At 38.0% G+C, this 22292-nt stretch overlaps 1 protein-coding gene across 3 annotated transcripts in view; it reads left to right on the forward strand.

Moving 5' to 3' along the window:
• The window catches only part of SEC24B (SEC24 homolog B, COPII coat complex component), an 89645-nt gene that overhangs the window by 57528 nt on the left and 9825 nt on the right, over window positions 1–22292 (forward strand). For all 3 annotated transcript variants that reach the window (XM_067568254.1, XM_067568255.1, XM_067568256.1), the window contains 10 exons: window positions 156–268; window positions 4387–4505; window positions 4856–4911; window positions 5280–5486; window positions 6951–7074; window positions 7858–8016; window positions 11052–11225; window positions 12871–12981; window positions 18236–18411; window positions 20324–20461. In XM_067568254.1, coding sequence (XP_067424355.1) covers window positions 156–268; window positions 4387–4505; window positions 4856–4911; window positions 5280–5486; window positions 6951–7074; window positions 7858–8016; window positions 11052–11225; window positions 12871–12981; window positions 18236–18411; window positions 20324–20461 — 1377 coding nt within the window. The remainder of the gene's footprint in view (window positions 1–155; window positions 269–4386; window positions 4506–4855; window positions 4912–5279; window positions 5487–6950; window positions 7075–7857; window positions 8017–11051; window positions 11226–12870; window positions 12982–18235; window positions 18412–20323; window positions 20462–22292) is intronic.

The raw sequence follows: 22292 nt of genomic DNA on the forward strand, positions 1-22292 counted from the left end.
GTTAATTTAATTGAGATATATTTTAACATTTTGCAAGCCATTCCCTTTCCCCTCTTGCTTCTCCTCTTTTCCCCCTCCCCCAAAGGGAATATTAATAGATAACATTTTTTATTCTTTAAAATAAGAATTTTGAATTCTTTTATTATACTTTTCAGCTTCGTCCTCCTCAGCCTGCAGTGTATTTGTTTGTTTTAGATGTATCTCATAATGCAGTGGAAGCTGGATATTTGACAATTGTCAGTCAGTCATTGCTGGAAAACCTGGACAAGTAAGAATATACAAAATATTTTTGGATTGACTTAAATTTATATTTGTGATCAGGCTGAAATGTTAACCCATGCTGTTCGTTTTACTATAATTTTCATACAATATTTACAGGATCTACCAATATAGGGTAAATATTTTGCTGACTAAATTAGATTCTGAAATGTCTGTAATAGTTCAGAAAAACAATATGGCCATGTAGCTTACCACCATTTGTATAATGGCGAAGAATATCTTTCTATTAATATTATTAGAAGTGATCTGCAAAGGGTTTTGTTTAGACGACCCAAGAATTATATATTGAATGCTCAAAATAGCTATGGCTAAAGATGGATAATTCCTTACACCAATTCTAAATTTCTAATGATTTTCAATTCCCTAAAGTTGTACATGCACAATTCTGTGATCTTGCATGTTCCAGGATGCTACATTGGAGAATGAAATTGGAAAACAGAGACTCATATTAACTGCTTTGGATTTTTCATTTTATGGTGCAGATTTCAAAATTAATTTGTTTGCTGCCTAGTACTGTATGTTAATTTATTGTTGCTCTATTATTACTGTCACAGTAGCTGTAGGTCCTTTTCTTGGCACATCTAGAGGGAAGTCCCACAGACTTCTCTGCTCATGGCCATTTTAAAGAGGAAGGTTGGCTCTGAAAACAAGTGCTTTTCTTTCAAATAATGTTGTTAGGAATCTGAAGTAAGGATTTCCTTACTTTACACATAAAGGACCATCAATACAATCAAAGAAACACTAGAAGTGTTAATATAGAAATGAGCACTATGAATATCTTTTATTTGTAAGCAACTTCATAGTGTTTAGATGCTGTATGAATTCATCCTGAAAGAAAGAGTTGGTAATAGCTGATATTTTACCTTCTGATACAAAATAGCTTTTTGGTTAGGTTTTTCTTTCAAAATTGGGAATTTTGAACACTTGCTGTAGTTTAAGTATTCTGTGCTGAAATTGCACTTTATAATTTCCATTCAGTTTTGTATTTTTATTGCTGATTGACACAGAATACACACAGAAAGTATCCCACTTCTGAAGCATATGAGTTGTATTATGCATATCTTATATTTTCATATTGGAGTTTAAATAAACAAATCACCACTACATCAGTTACTGGCATTTTTTTCTCTAACAAAGGATGAAAACCACATTGTATTTTCTGATTGCGGAGATAGGGTGGTGAGCACATCTTCTGGAATATTACATTGCAGATTTTGATTAATACAAGATCCAATAATGCTATAAGGAGAGAGGAACACAAAAAAGAATATAGAATATAAGAATAAAAGAAGGAGAAAAAAGAAAAGTAAACATAAATTTAGGTGCATTATAATACAGCTGAGTTCTTGCCATCATAAATAGATTTTTCAAACAAATTTGAGTCCTCTGCAGTAAACCATAAAGTACTGTTGAAGTTTGACCTATTTAAGAGGGCTGATTTGTAATGGCATCTGGAAATTTGTAGAGTTTTGCTTTTTATCATGATTGTGTCACCTGCTCAGGAAACAATGAGGTGATCACATCTTTTTTTTTTTTTTTTTTTTTTTTTAATTTTAAATGTTGATTTGGCAGCCAAGAACACAATCCTCAGTATCCAGCTGTCCCGTTTACTTTCTCTTTAGTAAATTCACACTGCAATGCCAAGTGAATTGCAACAGGTAACAGTGCACAGGCTATTGTCCTCCAGCAACATCACAAGATGAATGGCGAGAGGAACTGTTTTCTTTCTTTCCTTTTCTGAAAGTGTAGCACTGTAACAAAAGATCTTCTTTGAGTGATGGTCCCTGTTGTATATCACTGAGGGTTTATGTATGTGCACCAGGACTCTGGAGCTGGAGAATTTAAAAGTAGTAGTGTCTGTTGGTCCACACATGTGCCCTTCCCTGGCCTCATGGTTTTGTCTGAGATGATAAAGGATGGGGCGGACTGACTGTGTCTTCAGTTCCTTCTCACCACTGCATGGTCTGGTTGGAATTATTAGTGTCCTCTTGTGTGATGCACCTTTTAAAGAGAATATAGTTTTATATAGTTTGTTTTTGTAGTCTTTTGCTGTTTCACTGTTTTTAAATAGGTTTTTAGTCGTTTTAGTAGTTATTTAGAGTAAAATTGGGACTTTGGGGGACCTGTTTATTTGTAAACACCCTTCTCCTCCTGCACCTTTGTGCGGGTATTGGACTATACAAAAGACCCCAGGCTTTAAAATCCACGCCTCTCACCTGCACCTTCTCAGTCAGTGATGAACATCAACACTGTCTCTACTGTTTGGGAGAAGCCCACATTTAATCCAGATGCAGTAACTGCCAGTCCTTCCCAAGCCGCACCTGAGAAGGTCAATCTCTCTATCTCAAGAAGCACCTCACGGAAGTCGCCATGAGACCTCATTCGGATCCAGGCCAGGGAACTCCCACATGCATTGGCCTGGACAGCCAGGAGTGCGCCTCTGGCTACAGAAATAGAGTCAGGCTCTGCTGGTACCTTCACTATGGACCCTGTGCCGGGGCCTAGTCAGGAGGTAAGGAAACATGCACATAAGCATGGCAGTAAGCCTTCCTCCAAACAGAAGAAAGGAGATGCTCCAGCCGTGGGGAAGCAGTGCTCTCCAACACACAAATATGACAAGAAACCACACAAACTGCTTCTTTTGGATTAGCTCCTGTCCTTGAAGGCATCGAGTCTCACCCTCAACTCTCAAGATCCATCTAGCGGCAGTTAGCGCCTTCCATCCTCCCACTCCTGTGGAAGGACACTCCGTATTTGCACACATGTTGACTGCTGTTGACATTAATAAATCAACCCTTTGAGCCACTGGCTTCGTGCTCTGTCCCTCCTTTTCATGAAAGTCGCCTTCCTTGTGGCTATCACTTCAGCAAGAAGGGTAGGTAAACTTGGGCCATGATGGTGGACTTTGCTTTCACCATTTTCCATAAGGATAAAGTTTCCCTGCACCTCCATCCCAAGTTTCTGCCAACGGTTCTATCCCTGTTTCATCTCAACCAACCCATACACTTGCCTACTTTTTTCCCAAAGTCTCACGCCTCAGAAGAAGAACGATGACTTCATTCTCTTGACATCTGATGGGCCTTGGCAGAGGACAAGATCAATCAGAAAATCTTCTAAATTGCTTATTGCAGTAGTTGAGAGAATTAAGGGGCAGGCAATCTCCACACAGAGAATCTCCAAGTGGATTTTGGGGAGCGGTACATTATGCTATCAGTTGCTGGGACTGCCTCCATCCCATGGGGTCAGGGCCCATTCCACAAGAGCCCAAACTTCAACCATAGTCATCCTCCACGATATGCTGCTTTCAAGACATATATAGAGCAGCCACATGAAGTTCAGTACATACCTTCGCTATGCACTACACCTTGGTTTAGGACTTTGCCACAGATGTCTCATTCGACATGGCTGTTCTCTGCTAAACTGTTCCATCCTCATCCATGCACCCTCCTTTGACTTAGGTATTGCTTGTTAATCACCCTCAGTGGAATATAATATGAACCATCACTCAAAGAAGAAGAAGAGATTATTTACCAGTAACTGGAGGCTCTTTGAGATGTGTGGTCCTTATCTGTATTCCACTTCCCACCCTCCTTCCCCTCTGCTGTGGATCTGTGAGATTTGCAGTGGAGAAGAAACTGGAGACACGGTCAGTCCACCCTTTATTACCTTGGACGAAACCATGAGGTGAGGCAAGGGTGCATGTGTGGACCCAACGGACCCTACTACTTTCAAATTCTCCGGCTCCAGACATGTGGTGTGCATGAATAAACCCTCAGTAGAATACAAATGGGGACCACACACCTCGAAGAACCTACAGTGACAGATAAGTAACCTCCTCTTATAGCTGCCTAAAATAAGTAGGTTCAATCTTTCTAAGGTTATTCATGCTAAAGGTATTTTTAACTATATTTAGAAAAATGAACTATAACACTAAGACCTTGTGTCTAACATACTGGCAAACTCCCTAATGGAGATGCAGCTTCTACTAGAAAAGATTCTGTCCCAACTGCACGAGCATGGTGTCCTTTAACCTCAGTGGAAGCTGCAGAGGTGTATCTGAGGTCAGGATTTTTGGCTTTGTATTTAATTTGTCTTTTTTATCTTAAGGCTGCCTGGAGATTCGAGAACAAGAATAGGGTTCATAACATTTGACAGCACTGTTCAGTTCTACAATTTGCAGGAAGGTTTATCACAGCCTCAAATGTTGATTGTCTCAGATATTGATGGTAAGTGGCAAGAAAAAAAGGAATAAAAAATATTCGAGTTTATTTCACGTTTTTAAGGACAGATTAAAATCTGCTTTAATATGATGAATATACATAGCAGCACAATGTAAAATGATTAATTAAAATAAGTTCAGAAATAAATAGCAAAATATTTGGATCTGAAAAATGAAACTCTGATATTAATGATACTGGCACAGATGATAAAGCAAAAAATATATTTTTGTATATATGACCAAAAAAAAAAAAAGCAGGACTTATTCAATTGTTTTTACAGTGCCATAGAATTAATATTTTGCAGTGTTTGTAATATGCTTTTATTCTTTAATGAAATATGTATTTTTCCTCCATAGATATTTTCTTACCTACACCTGATAGTTTACTTGTAAATCTGCATGAAAGCAAAGAGGTATGATTGATCAAAAAAAAAAAAACCTTTACATTTCATGGATAAAATAAATGCTAAAAATATTGTAAAATATTTGTATGCAGCCTGCAATTTAAATTCCATTGATTTCAAGTCTATATCCTCTGCATAATGCTTAAATCCAACATTTTAATTTTGCTGGAATTCAGTATTTAGTATTGTAGTGTACGGTTGAAGTCCTTATTTTGCTATTTTATTATTTCATTTAAAAACTTCATTTTCTATATAGTATGTGTTTAAGATAAGCTGAAATGTTCAGCACCAGGTGCTCATGATGTCATCATGCCAGTATAGTTTCTGAGAAATTGTATCTGTAGTTTGTCAGTGATACCTTTCAATCTGTTTTGCAGCTGATAAAAGATTTATTGAATGCACTACCAAATATGTTCACCAATACAAGAGAAACACACAGTGCATTGGGTCCTGCACTTCAGGCTGCCTTTAAACTGATGTCTCCAACAGGTGGCCGCATATCTGTGTTTCAATCGCAGTTACCATCCTTGGGTGCAGGGCTCTTGCATTCCAGAGAAGATCCCAATCAAAGATCAAGTACAAAGGTACTATTAACATTATTTGATGAATCATTCATTATTAGTGAAACTAAAAATTTGCAATGTTTTTCTAATTGATCTAGTTTTACAGGCTACTTTTTGTATTTGTGTATTCTGTTGCAACTTGTTAGCTTTTAACTATCTCTCTTCTGCACATCTGTATTAGTTTAATAAGAATATAATTATGAACATTTTATGCACTATTCCTCTGTCGTCGAGGCAAGCAAACGTATTCCTCCAGTTTCCTTAATCTAGAGCCAAACTGATAATCAGAGGATGCTGCAAGAATAATACCACTAGTGCTTTTTGCTTTAACTGTCTCCATCAGACAGAGGCTTAGGAACCACAATGAACATCTGTGTCAAACCACTACAAGAATTCTGAAACATCAGTTCTTATTTTAATATTTTGTCACTTTGTTATTTAAGAAATCCCACAAGCGTAGTATAGGTTGAACAGCACATTGTTAGAACATTTATTTGTACTTACTTTTTTCTGAAAAGAAGATTATGGATATAAACTGACAAGAGGTGCAGAGTGTTGCAGGGCACTTTATGATCAGTGTGAAGTTATCAGTGAGACACAATACACCCGATTTGCAAATCAATAAGGTTTAATGTGCAAGGATTTCTTAGATATAGTTAGTTCAATACAAAGCCAAAAATTAACTACAACCATATCAATACTCACTAGACCCAAGGAGTTATATGTTTACTCCAGAGGTTATATACAGGAATGGCTTTCTACAGGAGCCCTGCCAGGTGATCAGGCCAGCAGCATCTCCTGCAGAATCTGGTGGCGATTAAAGTACGCTACCTTTCCTGGGTGGTGGCTTTTTACACCCTTTTTTTAAACAGCATCCATTCATTCACTCATCTTAGATGACGTTCTCATGTCCTTCACTTTCTCTATTCTTCATTGTTAGTAATAACTAATATTCATGTTCTCACCATGATAAATTAGAGTAAAACAATATCTGGCACTGGGAGAGGTGGTGGAAAATGACCCCAGATGGTGGGAAGAAGCAGCTCTTAATATAAAATGTATAAACTCTTGTCCTTGTTCATCTTTATCTGTGTGCAGCTGCAAACTAACAAGCTTATGTGCTGTATTGTGCCAAACCCACATTAGTAGTTGTTTGCTGTGGTGTGCAGAAACTGAGGTACCACATGGTTACTCAGCAGTCTATTGGTCTCTGCCAAATGTAGAAAGCGCTCAGGCTGCTGAGGCTTAGGCCTCAAACAATGGTCAAGTAATCTCAACAGTGGTCAGGCAACTCAGGCCAAGCTAGGCCTCCAACACAGAGTAGAAAAAAAACATCTCTGCAAAAGTTAGCAAGCAACTACACATGATTATTGTAAGAAAATGGTAAATATTGTACTTTTATTTTTTATAATGTATTCCTATTTAATAACACGTTTACTGTGCCAGCGGTAGTATGTTCCCAACTGTATCATTTCTTTATTAAAGGTTGTGCAGCATCTTGGCCCAGCAACAGATTTTTACAAAAAGTTGGCACTGGACTGCTCAGGACAGCAAACAGCTGTGGATTTGTTTCTCTTAAGTTCTCAGTATTCTGACCTGGCTTCTCTAGGTAAGAGATGCTAATTTGTATATTTTCCTGCTTCCACAATTTTGGTTTTAAAGTGAGCTTAAAACACAAAGTCCTTCAGGAGCCTTAAATTGTGTACATGGGTATTTTAACTCTTCCCTACGGTGGAGGAGCTAGCATGGAAACCACCTGGAAAGGACAGAGAAGGCTGGCTGATGGTGTGAGAGTCAGTTTATATTCTGGTGCTTTGCCATTGCAGGAGATGGAAGATAGTTTTGTTATAGTGAATGAGTGAGATTGATTGATTGATAGTGCAGAACATGGAGGAAAAGTATTCTTATCTAGTTTCCTAAGTCTTAAACCAAAACATGTCACTGCACGCCAGAAATTATTTGTCTGCATGAATACTGTACATTTCATAATGTGGCATGCAATAATGTCTAGGATGACTCATTGTCACCTTCCTGGTTCTTGGTCTAAGTAAGAAATTGGGAGCTGGCTGTAATAGAGATGGATCACATCAGGAAAATAGACAGAATAGAGATTCCAGCAAGTTAGAGAAGGCCTTACTCTATTCAGGTGTCTGGACCTAATCTGGTGCCTTGTGGTTGTAAGCCCCTTCTCCATTACAGCACCTTTACTTGCTCTCCAAAAATCCCGTGAACTGCTTAAGGATTAAAAGCTAGTTTAATGATTTCTATGTTTAATCTATGTTAAAATGGCAAAATTACTATATTTCTTTAAAAAACAAAACTCAATTTATAAATAAATTATATTGCACCTATTCATATATAAATATTAACCTTCTCTCTTTCTCCTCACAAGCTTGCATATCCAAATATTCTGCTGGATGCATCTATTATTATCCATCTTTCCATCATAGCCACAATCCTGCTCAAGCAGAAAAATTGCAAAAAGACCTTAAAAGATACCTTACGAGGAAGATAGGATTTGAGGCAGTCATGAGAATAAGATGTACAAAAGGTATGACATACATCTTGGAATTTTTTTATGACAAGTTTCAAATTGTGTTTTAAGCTATGGGATTGCATTGAGGTAAAGTGAGGCAAAACATGTTTCACTTTTTAAAAAGGCTTATCTGAGAACACTGGTTTGTGAGCTGTCAACTTTTTACTTTTTTTTAAATACACTACTGTACATACATCATTAAGCATTTGGACTTTGGCTCTTTTTAAAAACCTTGGGATAAAATATATAGTTTTTACACCTTTTTGCTTGTCCTATATCAGCTGGAATAGTGCCTCACATTTAAGAACTTTTTCCTACCCTGAAAAAAAATACCAGAAGGAGAAACCTGTTTGAATGCAATGCCTTTGATATGATTCCCTGTGTCTACATTGCAATTTGCTAGGAAGAAACTTACAGTCGCTACTATAACTTTCTGCACAGCATACTCAAATGATAACTTTTACTTATTAGGTAATTCTACTGGAAGAATCTTAGGCCTCAGGCTTCCCAGGCAAGAAAAGTTGTATCTAAGAAAAAAGTACAGCTTTCTTATAATAAACCTTTATATTATAACTAAAAAGTTTCTAAAGGCTTTGCTGTCCACCATCAACACTATGGAAGAAGTTTCCTTAAGATAAAATGGTGAATTATAGATCCAATGGCTTCTCCTGTCCCATCACGACCTGCTCTGGGTTACGTGAGCCAGAATAAAATCTACATTGTATTGCATTCCGGGATGAACAGCCCTGTCCCCTTGCTCTGATGCAGCTGATGTTTTCACAACCATTGATGCCTATCACAAATCTTAAATAGTATTGATGACCTTGCATGTGCTTTCCACACTCGAGTGAATTTTGCCTAAAGTGTCAGTTGAATACATTTAAGATGCTCTGAAGGAAGTTTTGCTTGCAAAAATTGGCCATTGATGCCTAATGTCGTATTTGTTTATAACTTAAAGCACTGAAGTAAAAGGTACATTGATTTCAAGCTAGACTCTAAATTTTAACCTCATTGGTAGGTATTGTATACAGTTGAATTCTCCAGTCAATATGCTTATAATTGATATGAAAAGTACAGTTCATCCTGCTTAATCAAAAATGTGGTGGTATGCAGGATGTGCAATTAAATGTAACATTTCTGTTGTCTAATTAGGACAGGTCCAGCCTTCAATAAATTAACTAACTTGCTAATCAGTGTCAGTCAGAAATTTAATTTGGGCATCAGAATCAGCTTCATGAGTCAAGAAATCTAAACCCTGCTTTGCCCACTCGTTACTATGCAAAGAATCAAATACTCTAAATATATATACGCTCAAAAGTATAACCTGTAAATAATATGAAGTTAGGATCCTTAAAATAATTTGTCTGGAATTATTAATGAAATTCCAAGGTATAACCATTTGTTTATGTTGCTAAATGCATGCAATGACTTAACTCTTCCATAACTTTTTGAATTTGAAAAACATTACTGATGTTCTGCAGGGGCTCACTTGTTGTTTAAATGAGGCTCTCCAGTGCTCTAATTGATCTGTTTATGCATCATTTGAATACAATGAAATACTGTGACCTATAATTCAAAATGATCTAATATATCATGATTTATATCTGTGGAAGTAGTAGTTAGAATGAGGGTTCAAAACTATTGTGTGATTCTGTAGAAATTTATAAAATGCTCAGTGAACATATGTAACAAACAAGATGTTAAATTCCAGTGTGTTAAAATTCGGAACTCTTGAATGTTATATAACTTATTTTACTGAACTTGGTGATGTATGTCCTGATTTTGAATGATTTTCATAAGTGGTTTCTAAATGCGTGGAAAGTAGTTTATTGCTGTGATATACATTCTTTTCTTCTTGCCCTGTTTCAATCAGATTCCATTACTAATTAACTGTAAATGCAGGAGAACAGCAATACTTATAGGGTTTTTTACATGAGGTAAGCAAAAAATATTGTAATACTCAGTTCTGGTGCTTAGAAAGTGCAAACACATATAATTCGTTAATTGAGTGCTAGTGTCTAATACACCTAAACCATCCTTTTTTAAAATTAAATTACTAGAGACATGGTGCTTTATAAAATTGGGTCTTATGATTTCTTCTTAGCTATACAGACTTGATAGTTCAACATCTTAGCATAGTCAAAGTATTCATCAGTCTTTACGGCCAAAAATTGATTGTAATTTTCCCTGATCAAATTGGCTTTCTTTGTTACTCAAATGGTCTAGGAGCCACTTGCGACTTCCAGACTTGATTATTGCGAACACTGATCTTCTATGAATTTTTTGTAAAATGACTAGCTGCATCTGTTTTGGTTTGAACCATCTTCTGTACCTTTCCATACAGTGTCACCTATTAGGCAGAGCATCTAAAGTGATTCTTCTGTCAGCTCTGAGCTCTCCCCCTTGGAGTAGAGCTCCATCACCAGGCAATTTTGGGGAGGTGCTCACTCCTCCACCCTCAATTTTTCCAAAAGCCTTGGTGGGGCCGGGGAAGGTGGGACAGGAGAAGGGAGGGAGCACCAAAAAACCTTTAGAAAAGAAAAAATAAGAGCAATGTGGGGATACTGCAACAAGTTTTATATTTTGGAGAATGAAAGTTAGCACAAATATTAATACAAAAATAAACAAACAGATTTAGGCCTTGCTCCAGCAGACACTTTTGATTAACTTCAAGCATGAGGATAGTTCCCTGAGACTGCTTGAAGTTAATTATTTGCATAAGGGTTCTCAGGATTAGAGTCTAATTTTTTTCTTGTAATTCAGCCCTTCAAGTTTAAATGTTTGCAGTCAGAGCAGTATTTTGTTTTAAGAAGTATTCAAAACTGGATGTAAACATGAATTTTACAAGATTATCCTTAAGTTTCTTGCCATTATATGCTGTAGTTATGCAGTCACTGATGAATTTGCATTAGTACTTAGAAAAATTAACTTTTTTAAATCCTTTTTGACATAAAGTTCGAGGCTTTTGTTTTTTAAAAAGTTCTAAATGTGGAGATTTGCTTTTTTATGTTGCCATTACCAGTTTTTTAAATGATGTCATCTGCTTCTAGGTCTTTCAATACATACTTTCCATGGCAATTTCTTTGTGCGATCTACTGACTTGCTGTCACTTGCCAATGTCAATCCTGATGCTGGGTTTGCAGTACAGATGTCCATTGAGGAAAGTCTAACAGACACGTCTCTGGTGTGTTTTCAGACAGCTCTTTTGTATACTTCCAGCAAAGGTAACTGGGAAAAAAGGCAATCATTTATTGCATTATTTCTCCTCAAAATAAATCCAGCTGATGCTTCTGAAGCAATAGTATTTATTTCTGTACTTAATGCTGTGATGTCTTAGGTATCTTCCCTCCCATTATTTCTTTATTTCTCTTCCTGTCTTGTTGCAATTTATTTTCTGTTTTAAGATAGTTTATTGTGCACTGAAATGGATGCTGTTGCTAGTTAATGACTCATGCAGAGGCCAATTGATCATGTATTTAATTGACACATCAGATTGACTATAAATCTTTCTTGCTCTTGACAGTGCATTGTCTTATTGCCAAGACAGCCTAAATAATACTTTTGACATTTTATACTAAGCTTGATATGTCTTAATGGATCTGTATGGACACTGTGCAAAGTCTCACACACATGCTTAAGTTTGTGCACTTCAACTCCTTGTTCAAGTCAGTGGCATGACTCAGAGTGTACAGTTAAGCACACATGTAAGTCTTTCCAGGGTCAGGCCCATAAACTTTGTTGCAAATTAGAATTTTTTTTTTCCAAATTATATCTAATTCAGGTAAAACAAAATTCAATCTAAGGAAGTGAAAATTAACTTCTTATTATTATTTATCACATATAATGTGCTTGCCACTGTACAGTTCACCAAGGACCAGATACTGACATCTTTACTCTGTGAGTAGTCCTGTTGAAATCAGTGGAGTTTCTTTTGGAATTAGGTACTAAGTTTGAGTACAGGTGGCATAATCTGGCCCAAGTAGAGTCCCTGCCACAAAGACCTTATTGTTTAAAGGCAGAGAGAAAATAAATTGCTCCTTCCTCTGGAATATGTCCTAAATCTTTTCTTCAGGAGCCTCTGTATATTACCACTGATGAGATCCAAAGGATGCATGAGTGTAAATTGCTTGTGAAGACCTAAATAGAGTGGCTTTCTGGAAGGTTCTAAAAGCTTGTGGCACGGACATTTTGGATTCCATGAGTAGGAATATACATAGGCACCCCTGGAAGATCTGGACTATGTCTACACTGCCGGTGGCACCGCCGGCAATGGGGCATCGATTTTGTGGGTTTGATTGAGCAGCAGTGAAGACTTGATCAGTTGAACCCGGAAGTCGACTCTGTAAATCCCCCCCCCCCCCGCCCCCCCCCCAGCAAGAAGCGTAGCACTGCATCGACAGGAGGGCATTTCCCGTCGGCGCAGCGGAGACGCCGTGGTAAGTAAACATTAGGAAGTTGATGGGAGATACGCAAGCTATGTACAGGAACTTGCATATCTCCTGTCAACTGCTTCCGAAATCCTTGGCCAGTGTAAACCCAGGTTCTAGTTTCTGGTAAATAACTTTTGTTTATAAATTGTTACAAACTCACCACTTGGACATTGCATTGTGCAAGTAAGTTTTTTAGGGGGGATTTGAATGTGAAGAGGGTGGTTGTTTTATAAAGTAGGATTAGGAGATTTCATGCATAGTGGACAGCATGTGAAAGGTTTCATAGACAGGAATGGGAGAAGGAAGAAATTGGGTATCAGGGCTGATATCACTGGTGGAGCAAAGGAGTCTGGGGTGAGAGAATGCAGTAAACAATTTCAGGTGCCTCTTTCCTATGAGTGGGTATTGCATTATTAATGTATTCATCATTTTGGTGTAGGTGAACGAAGAATTCGAGTGCACACACTTTGCTTGCCTGTAGTCACTTCACTGGCTGATGTGTATGCAGGAGCAGATGTACAAGCAGCTGTCTGCCTCTTAGCAAACATGGGTGAGTACGGGAATAGGTGATCAAATGTGTAATTGGCCAGGCTTGCAAAGGCATTACCCTCAAATTGATGGCACATCTGATTTTGTTCATGTATAATGCAATAATTTTTTAAGGACATCTCTGAACAGTTGTAATATTTAGGGAATGTTCTAGGTATCAGTAGCCAGAACCATGTTGATTTTGGGAGAAAATGGGGAACACATGGAGACCCTGCTATCTGTTTAACACAGCAATAGCTTCAAGCATCTCTGCAGTTGTCTGTAGATTACAACTGGTTGTTAGTAGCCCTAACACCTTCCTGCATAACAGTACTGTTATATCATCTCTGTCCATCTTCCCAATAGAATTTAACATGTTGACACCCTAAATGACCTATATCCCAGACTAGTAATAAGTTGGGGGAAGAATGAGAATGGAGGGTATGGGGGTGTACACATACAAGGGAATAGGGAAGGACCCTGGTATGAGATGACAGGGGGCACAGAGCCCTTAGCATGGGGGGCCTGGTAGGAATGGGGGCAGAATAGGAAACCTTGGTATAGGGAATGGGGGGCACATAGAACCCCTGGTATGGGGAGAAGATTGAGGGATGCTTGTTTGTGGTGAATGGGTGAGAAAGAAGGGAATTGGGGCTTACACAGAGCACCAGCCATGCAGGAGAATGGGTGACCTTGTAATGGGGGATTAGGGAGCACACTGACCCTGTGTCCTGGAGTGAGAATAGGGACCCTGGTATGGAAGGAGGGAACACACAGAACCCTTGTCAGAGGAGAGATTGGGGGGATTTCTAGGGAGTCCCTGAAGGCACAGGTGGGCAGGGGGGAAATGGGAGGGTGGCACACAGGGAGGTAGTGAGTGAAATGGAGAATGTAAGGTGTGTGTAATGAGCTCAGCCTACAAAAGCTATGAAGTGTGTCACATCGTAGCATGTTACATAAAAAGTACATTAAAATAATTTTAGTTAAGAATTGCCAGATTTATGTATTCCCACACAACCTTAATTTGGTCCAGTGTACATCCAAACTGTGCACTGAATGAGGCAGGGACACTTGGGGAAAAATAGTATGAAATCATAATGCATACATACCAGAGGACCAAATTAAGGATGCATAGCTAACTGTACATCTGACACATCCTTATTTTTGAGTGCTTGACTGAAATGTTCTTTTAATGTAACTTTTTGTATGTAACTTCCTAGTATTTTTCAAGGACAGAGATAAAAACCAATTCTAGTATGTCTGTTATGTACAGCTGTAACATTGTCATCATCATCATCATGGCTTGTACCCTGAACCTTTAGCATTCCTGCTTGACTTACAGGATTAACTACACGAGCTGCCAGCAGAAGAAGACTGTTATCCCAAGGAAGAGGGTGTGGGTTGCTAATTCCATGAGCTTGGTCCAGAGGGCAGTTAGGAGCAGACTGATTTGGTATTCTCTTCCCTATCTGTGAAGCTGGGGAACTCTTGCCCCATGTAGTACTCCAGGAGCAGGAGGGGGCTATGGGGAGACTGGCTTGGCTTTTCTTTCTCCCCTTGGCAACTGGGGGAGCTCTGGCTTTGTATAATACCCTCAGGGGCTCAGGCCATATGCTGAGTCCAAGAAAAGAGGGGGAGTTGTGACTGGAGGAAGGTATGCCAGGAGAAGCCCATAGCGTGGATACATATATACCAGCAAAACTGCTCTTTTAATAATATCGCTTCTTTTGTTAATTTGGAAAGGGGTGTGTGTGTGTCTTTATTATGCCAGTATAAATCCGCTATACTTGCATCCACACTAGGTGTGCTTTGCCAGTATAGCATACTGGTATTCCTACATGGGTAAAGATGATGTTGTAGACCTAGCCTAACAAAAATAAGAGAGCCTTAGAGAGAAAGTGGGATGGAGGGAAAGTGGGGATTCAGAGAGGGAGGGCAGAAGCTGCAGGGACTGAAGGGATGAAGTGATGGTGGGGGAAGCAGGGATCCAGAAAGGGGTGGAGAGTGGAGGAGGGAGCCCAGATTGAGTTTCTGAAGGGTAAAAGACAAAGCAGCTCTCAGAGCAAGGACTGGGGAGATATCTGTAAGAACCACAGCCCCCTCTCTGCTTCGCTTCTCTCCCTCCCTCCCTCCAGTTCTCATTGCCTCTCCCCCACTCCCTACACAAATCCTTCCACCAAATAGATGCAGGCATCCTGTGCTGCTGCCTACATATTGCAGTCAGCGGTTTCATATGCTGCTCTCTCTCAATAGCTGTACGTCTTGGCCTACAGAAAAAACAAAGTGTGACCCTCTAGTATGTACTGTGTTTCTGCTAGTAGTCTACTAAACAAAGTGTATTGAGAGAAATTAATAGCACTTCATTTTTATCGATGCTAAATTTACATTCAGTCTATAAATGGCTTCCTACAACCAAAATGTATTTACGTTCCTGGCATTGCAATGAAGGAAACGTTTAACTATAGCTGCTTCAGCAAAACAGACCAACATTTGTCTCATTACAAAAGCAGATCACCCAGTAGTCCCATGTTTCGCTTTGACCTACAAAATCCTCTGTCCCAGTTAAAGCAGCTCCTGTCCTATGGAGCTGGCTGTAGTCAGCTCCCTGCTCCAGGCATTGCAGTCTGCTTCCCCCTCCTACTTCCCTAAATCCTCCCTCACAGCTCTTTCCTTCCCTGTTCTCCATTCTCAACCTACTGCCCCGCACTCCACCCCAGGAACCTAGCACCCACTCAGAATATTTAGTCCCATGGGACAAGAGCTTCAACTACAGTGTGTGTGCAGGGCTGGCTTGCTCTGCAATGCCCCCTGCAACCTTACCTGCACCATTTGGGGTCAGGATCCATCCTGCTTTAACCACTGGGAATGTTGGGAGGTATACAAAAAGATCTGAAACGCTTTTAAGTGTTACTTTTATATCTCAAAGTTTGATAATATTTTGTTTTATTAACATTTAAATTTGAATCTACACTTCAGAACTCTGATATACAGCAGATGATTTGTCATTAGTTAAACTGAAATTTTAGGATAAATTTACCTAGATTCACTCTATGGGTCCATATAGAAATCTGCAGTTTCATTGTTAGGTTTGACATGAGTAAAGAGTGCTTTGCGAACAGCATACTTAGCCTGTTAGGAGAGGCAGTGCTTTGTTTCACTCATAAACAACTTCTCTGACCAACTGAAAAGAGTGGAACTGATTGAAGGGTCTTTGGACTTGTCTACAAAGCAAGTTACTTCATGGTAATTCATGATGCGAATCTACAGCATATCAGTTTTCCTGGCAGCAGCATCCCATGTGAACTGAAAGACCCGGAGTGTAGTTTGGCTTAGATTCACAGCCTTGTTTGCCAGGCAGTAATTTGTTATGTAGACAAGCCCCTAGTTATTGTAAATGAGGGTGAAACCTGGAACCTTAGTCCTGGTCTGCACTAGAAAATTGTCAGTTTAACTCCATTGGTTAGGGCCCAAGTGGCATAGTTAAGCCAACCTAAGCCCTTGTGTATTCAGCGTTAGGTCAACAGAATTCTTCCATCTACCTAGCTATTGCCTCTTGGGAAGGTGGATTACCTATGCTAATGGGAGAATGCCGTCCGTTGGCATAGGTAGTGTCTACATTGAAGCATTACTGCAGTGCAGCTGTGCCACTGTAGCATTTTAAGTGTAGGCAGCCTTTAGGAGGCTACGGGCTCTGAGTCATAAGGATCCTAAAACTCCTGTAGGTTCACTCTTCCGCAATTGCCATCTGATTGTGTAATTTGATTTTTAGAATTATGGAAGGTTTCCGAGTACAAAATGACACTCAGGATTGAGACCTGTAATATGTAGTAAATGGTAATATTGAGGAACATTTTGTCGTGGAAAAGAATCACACAGCTACATTTTAGAGTAGGATCGGGTGCAGCTTTAATTGTGACACACACAATCACATAACCATAGCTATGGGGAATACTATAGCCATAGGGAAAACCCAGGTGGCTATAGGGAAGTCAAGCAGCATGTCTGGATGCTGGGCAAATGTACTTCCTCTGGCTACCAGATACAAAAGACTTATATAGGGGTTGCTTAGGTTCATTTACATGTTGATTGTATAGTGGAATTTGATTAAATACTTAACAGAAAAGACAATCACAATGCACAGTGGGGCACACCAGACGCCCTCACAGGAATTCCCAATGAGTCACTTGATTATACAATCAGGTTTTCAGGGACCCTGGTTAACTCCTGAAGATGGGTGGTGACACAATACCTGTTCAAATGCTAATTTGTATGGAGTGAGTTTCTATGGGGCCAGTAAGACAAAGGGGGGCAGGTACTGGTACTTATCAAAACAGTTGAAGTCTGTTCAGACTTCAATAAGGCTTAAGGCTCATAACAGAGACTTGCCTCTCGGGTGTGGTTCAGAGACCTCTTGTGTGACTTTAACATCTTTATCCTAATTTCAGTTGAGGCATTCTGTTAATGGTTTAGCCTGGGGATTCTATTTCAGTTTCAGGCTACAACTTCAGACCAGGCCTTCTATGACCAGTTTCAGGCCACGCATTCTATTAATAAATGTAATGCTTATTTCTTTGATTCCACAATTTGACGTGCTGATAGCCTTTAAAAATACATAGATGAGCTTTTCTCAGTCATTTGGTGCCATTTGGACCAACTGCAGAAGATCAAGGAAGAAGCTTCTGCTGAAGTTGACATCAGTCAGTTTTTAAAGTGGAATGAGACTTGTATTGGCAGTCTTCCAAAGTATGAAACTTAATGTATGGTTTATTAAAAAACAGTTTTCATACCATTCTATTTGTTTGTTTTGGCAGATATCTTCATTTTTCCTTTCACCTCAAAGCAATGACCATGAGCTGTTTCCCACTTCCTTACTATTGTCATTGAGCACAGAGTGTTTTTTCTTTCTATTGACTTCTTCTGATTCAATATCCCTTTTCTTGCTACTATGTCATAGTGGCACATAACAGGGGAGTAATTGTTCTGTTCGTAATTATTCTCTTTTTTCCCCAATATTGTAGATCTCCAGAAACAGGGACCTAGCAAACAAAGAGAGTAGCTGCATTGAACTGCTTCTTTTGTCTTAACACTGTGGTTTTTCCTACAGGAAGCTGCAATGTATTTGCTCCTATTAAAAATTCACCAGTATATCTATTTTTTTAAATCTTAAAAATACCACTTCTTAGAATCATACCTTTTTTATACTTCTCACAACTGCTTTTAATAAGATACAGCACTTAAGGCTTTTTTTTTATTTGTCACTACTTTTAATTCTGCAGCTGTGGATCGGTCAGTTACATCAAGTCTTTCCGATGCAAGAGATGCCTTAGTGAATGCTGTGGTAGATTCATTGTCGGCATATATCTCAACTGCCTCAAATCTGCAGCAGTCCACTCTCATAGCACCAAACGCCCTCAAGCTGTTTCCTTTATACGTTTTGGCTCTTCTTAAACAGGTACTTTATAATCTAGTCTCGTTCATGTTGGACATCAAATACAAAGTTGTGTTTTTCTTTAAGTCTTCAGCTTTAAGGCAAGCTGTAAACATTAAGATTCATAGTCTAGCATCTTTCCCCTCCTCATGTAGACCCTTTTGTTAAATTATTGTGAAAGCTGAGCTGTGCACTTTATTTTTGGGGAAAGTATCATTGTACATAAATTGCTGAAAAGTTGATTTGCATGAAAAAATATAATTAACGATACATTATCAGTTCCTCACGAAAACTTTCAGTTCATGTGTTTCTGAAATTTAGAACTTCATATCAGTTTTGTTTACACTTTCATTTCATAACAAAAACTAGTAAACAAATATTGTAGCCAAACACTGCTTGAAATGTTGCTTGAAATTATTGCTAGAAGCCATTTATTTCTTTTTGCTCATTTTCCATTATGTAGGTAAAGCAAACCAACTAAATGCCCTCAAACATATGTGACCAATACCTGAGACCTCTAAAGGGAAATAGGTAATATCAGATGTCAGTTTTAAGTGTCATTAAATGAGAAACTGAAGATGAAAGATAACACTATGTAGCTGATAAGTAGGGTTTCACTTCCGAGAAATGCTTAATATGGCATTATGTTTACAAACACTTTAAAATGTTTACTTCTGAAAGTTTTTTATTTAAAAACAAAAACAAAATTTTGTTTAAAGAGTGGAGGTAAAAAGAGTACTTTCCATGTACCCTGATGCCAACAGCAGGTCTTGGCTTACACTGAGAGGTTGGTATCTAAAGCTTGCATATTCTGTATAACATTTTCCAAACAAAACATCACTCCCCAAAATTAAATAGTAAAGTGAAAAGTAGAATTTCTTCAAATCAGAAGCTCATAAGCTTTTATCTCCTTTGGGGCTCACTGATAGCCACAAGCCCAGGACTAACATAGGACAGTGATTAAGGCTGCCCTGGAAAGCTTGGCAAATAAAAGCAACAAAATTGGACCTTTTAGCACTGCCAGGTCATATGAAGAACACACAGATGACTTTTTTTTTTAAAGCAGTGGGGCAATAATAAGAAACATTATTTTTTTCTATTATAGAAGCTTAGTGGATACAGAAAGGACAATGGAAATATCACAGCAAGGATAATGGAAATATTTTAGAAACATGACAGACCAAAAAATTAGAGTACTTTAAATTCTTCTTGGTGCAGGAAAGATACGGATCCAGTAGGGTTCGTGACTATATTATTGCAGAGACTTTTGCTTGTTGAACATAGGAATTGCCCTACTTGGATCAGACCAGTCCATCTAGCCCAATGTCCTGTCTCTAACCGTGGCCAATACCAACTGTTTCAAAGGAAGGAGCAAGAAATTTTGCACAAAAGCAGTTATGGATTAACCTATCCTCAAGGAGAGTCTTCCTAATCCCCATTTGGTAGAGGCTGGTTTGTGCCATGAAACATGAGGTTTTATATCCCTTCCAAAATTCTTGGTATTTTTTTAATCTTTACTACTATAAATTTGGACTCCTACTAAGCTGATACGTTGTGGTAATAAATTCCACAGACCCATAATAGTTGTCATGCATAAAGGTAAGGAAAATGATGGAGGCAATAAAATATAACCTCATGCTAAGTGGGGGAATACAGTCTTTCTTTTGGTCTTTCTCCTAAACAGAGGGAAGATGGATTAGATTTAAAGTGCATCAGATTTGGCATTCAAGTTGAATTTGACTTGTTGGATATTTTAGAATTTTTTAATGCCAGTATTTCCTTTTGAAAAATTAACTGTTTTTTGCCAACTATGTATCCATGAGCTTCAGAGCAGGTTTTTTTTTTCCAGTGCCAAAGCAACATTTCACCTCTAATTTTGTTTAAAAGCAATACAAAACATATAAAATGTGCCTAAAGTCAACATACTTTCTTACAGAAAGCATTTAGAACTGGCACTAGCACACGCTTGGATGATCGTGTATATGCCATGTGCCAGATAAAGAGTCAGCCTCTTGTTCATCTGATGAAAATGATACATCCCAACTTGTACAGGATAGACAGATTGACTGATGAGGTACAGTATGAAACCATTTCTTATGGGATAACTTATTTGATTTTGAATAAAATAGAATATCTATTGACCCTATTATTATGTTGCGGTAGCAGTTCCTTTAAAAGTTTTGGGTGTAATTTTAAAGATTTACTTCTTCTGTTTTTCCCATGGTAAAATCTAGTAGATCAGAATAACCTCCAAAGGTATGTTTACTTTAAAGGTTTTGGTCATGAATACTGGATGGGTACTACAAAAAAAAAAAAAACCAACCCACACAATGCATTTTGCATACGTTCTTTGGTGACTGTGGTACTCTGGCATCTTTTGCAGTTTATATAAAGCAATGCATATAATATCCATTAGGTTTGTTACTAGCAGTTAAGCTCTTACAGCTGTATGGGAAGGATGGGTGAAGTAGATATTTTATTTGTATATATAGGGTGGAGGAAGTTATCTCTCTCATAGTGGAAATACTTAGCTGCTTTTCCATTGTGTATGGATGAGGTGGGATATTAATATGTCTTGCTTGGTGGTTGAGTATGAGGTGGATGGGAGTGTTTTAGAACTGTACGTACAACAAGATTAAGGTTTTTTGTTCACTGTTAAAATGTAGATAAGATATGGTGATTGGAAGTAAAGGGGCTTTTAATGAATAGAATGGGCATTGCTCAGGATCAGAGTTAACCATGTTTGCAAAACTTGAAGTCTGCATTTTAGTAACTGTACTGTCTCAATAAAAGTTTGTCATTATTGAATCTATGACCCTAACTCTAGTTTAAAAGTTTTATTTGTTTGGGAATATCCTTTAAATATTTTAAAGAGCATTACATAGTAACTACTTTTATATGGTCATTGAATCTGACTAATTCAGCTGACAGAGCTGACAAATTTCTTGAAAGCTGTTTTAACCAATGCTATCTCAAAGTTTAATGACTAATGATTTTAAGGAAGCTAAACTAAGCTACATTTACTTTACTCTGATATATTAATTAGCTGGTGTTTCTAATACTTCACACACAAATTGAGTAAGGCAGTTTCCTTAAGCAAGCCATTTCAAATTTTTTGCTACTGACACTGAAACACCTATAGTCTATATATTTGTACTTTCAGCTGTTAGTGTTAATGGAAACGCATAGGGACATCTCATTGGAAAATCCAGTTCCTAGTACCAAAGGAATTTAACCTGGTTGCCTCTTGCAGAACTATATTTTTAAAACTATCTAGTGTTTTTATTGACTGACAAAAATTAATTTAAATGCTTCATTCTGCGTGGCATACATGTTACTCAGGGTATTTCAATTCCTCAGTTCAAAATATTTCCTGAGTAGTTGCTTTGAGTTAATTTTTAATCCTTATTGTCCTAACAACATTTTTTTAAAGGAAACCTGTGTTAAGCTATATTAGAAACAGCTGAACTGAAGGCCCTATCAAACCAGTTAATCCCAGTTTGTTTCTTTCTTCATTATAGTGTTTTCATAATTTATGATATGTCACAGCTCCTACTTATTAGTCATTAAGAAGTAGTCATTTGAGAAAAATTTGGGGAAAAACTTAGGATGGTTTTTCTAAAATGGACAGGCTTGTTGTTCAAGGAAGTAAGATCAAGATAAATATAATGCACCTAGTCAATTTGTAAATTGGAGAAAAAAAATCTTTCCTGATATTTACAGAGGATTAGCTTATACTAAAAGCATGACATTTTGTCTTTGTGCACACTGCCCATTGACATATGCATATTTGAAAACAGAATTTGGCCCTGAAGCATCAGATTTAATTTCCCTTATTGTCTTACCTTGCATAGTTACAACGTTAATAGTGTTCTTCTGTAACTTTTAAAATGTGACCATACTTT

This window comes from Emydura macquarii, unplaced genomic scaffold (assembly GCF_026122565.2).
Source record: "Emydura macquarii macquarii isolate MOO-44397 ecotype Brisbane River unplaced genomic scaffold, CSIRO-AGI_Emac_v2 contig_2863, whole genome shotgun sequence".
Taxonomy (NCBI): Eukaryota; Metazoa; Chordata; order Testudines; family Chelidae; genus Emydura; species Emydura macquarii.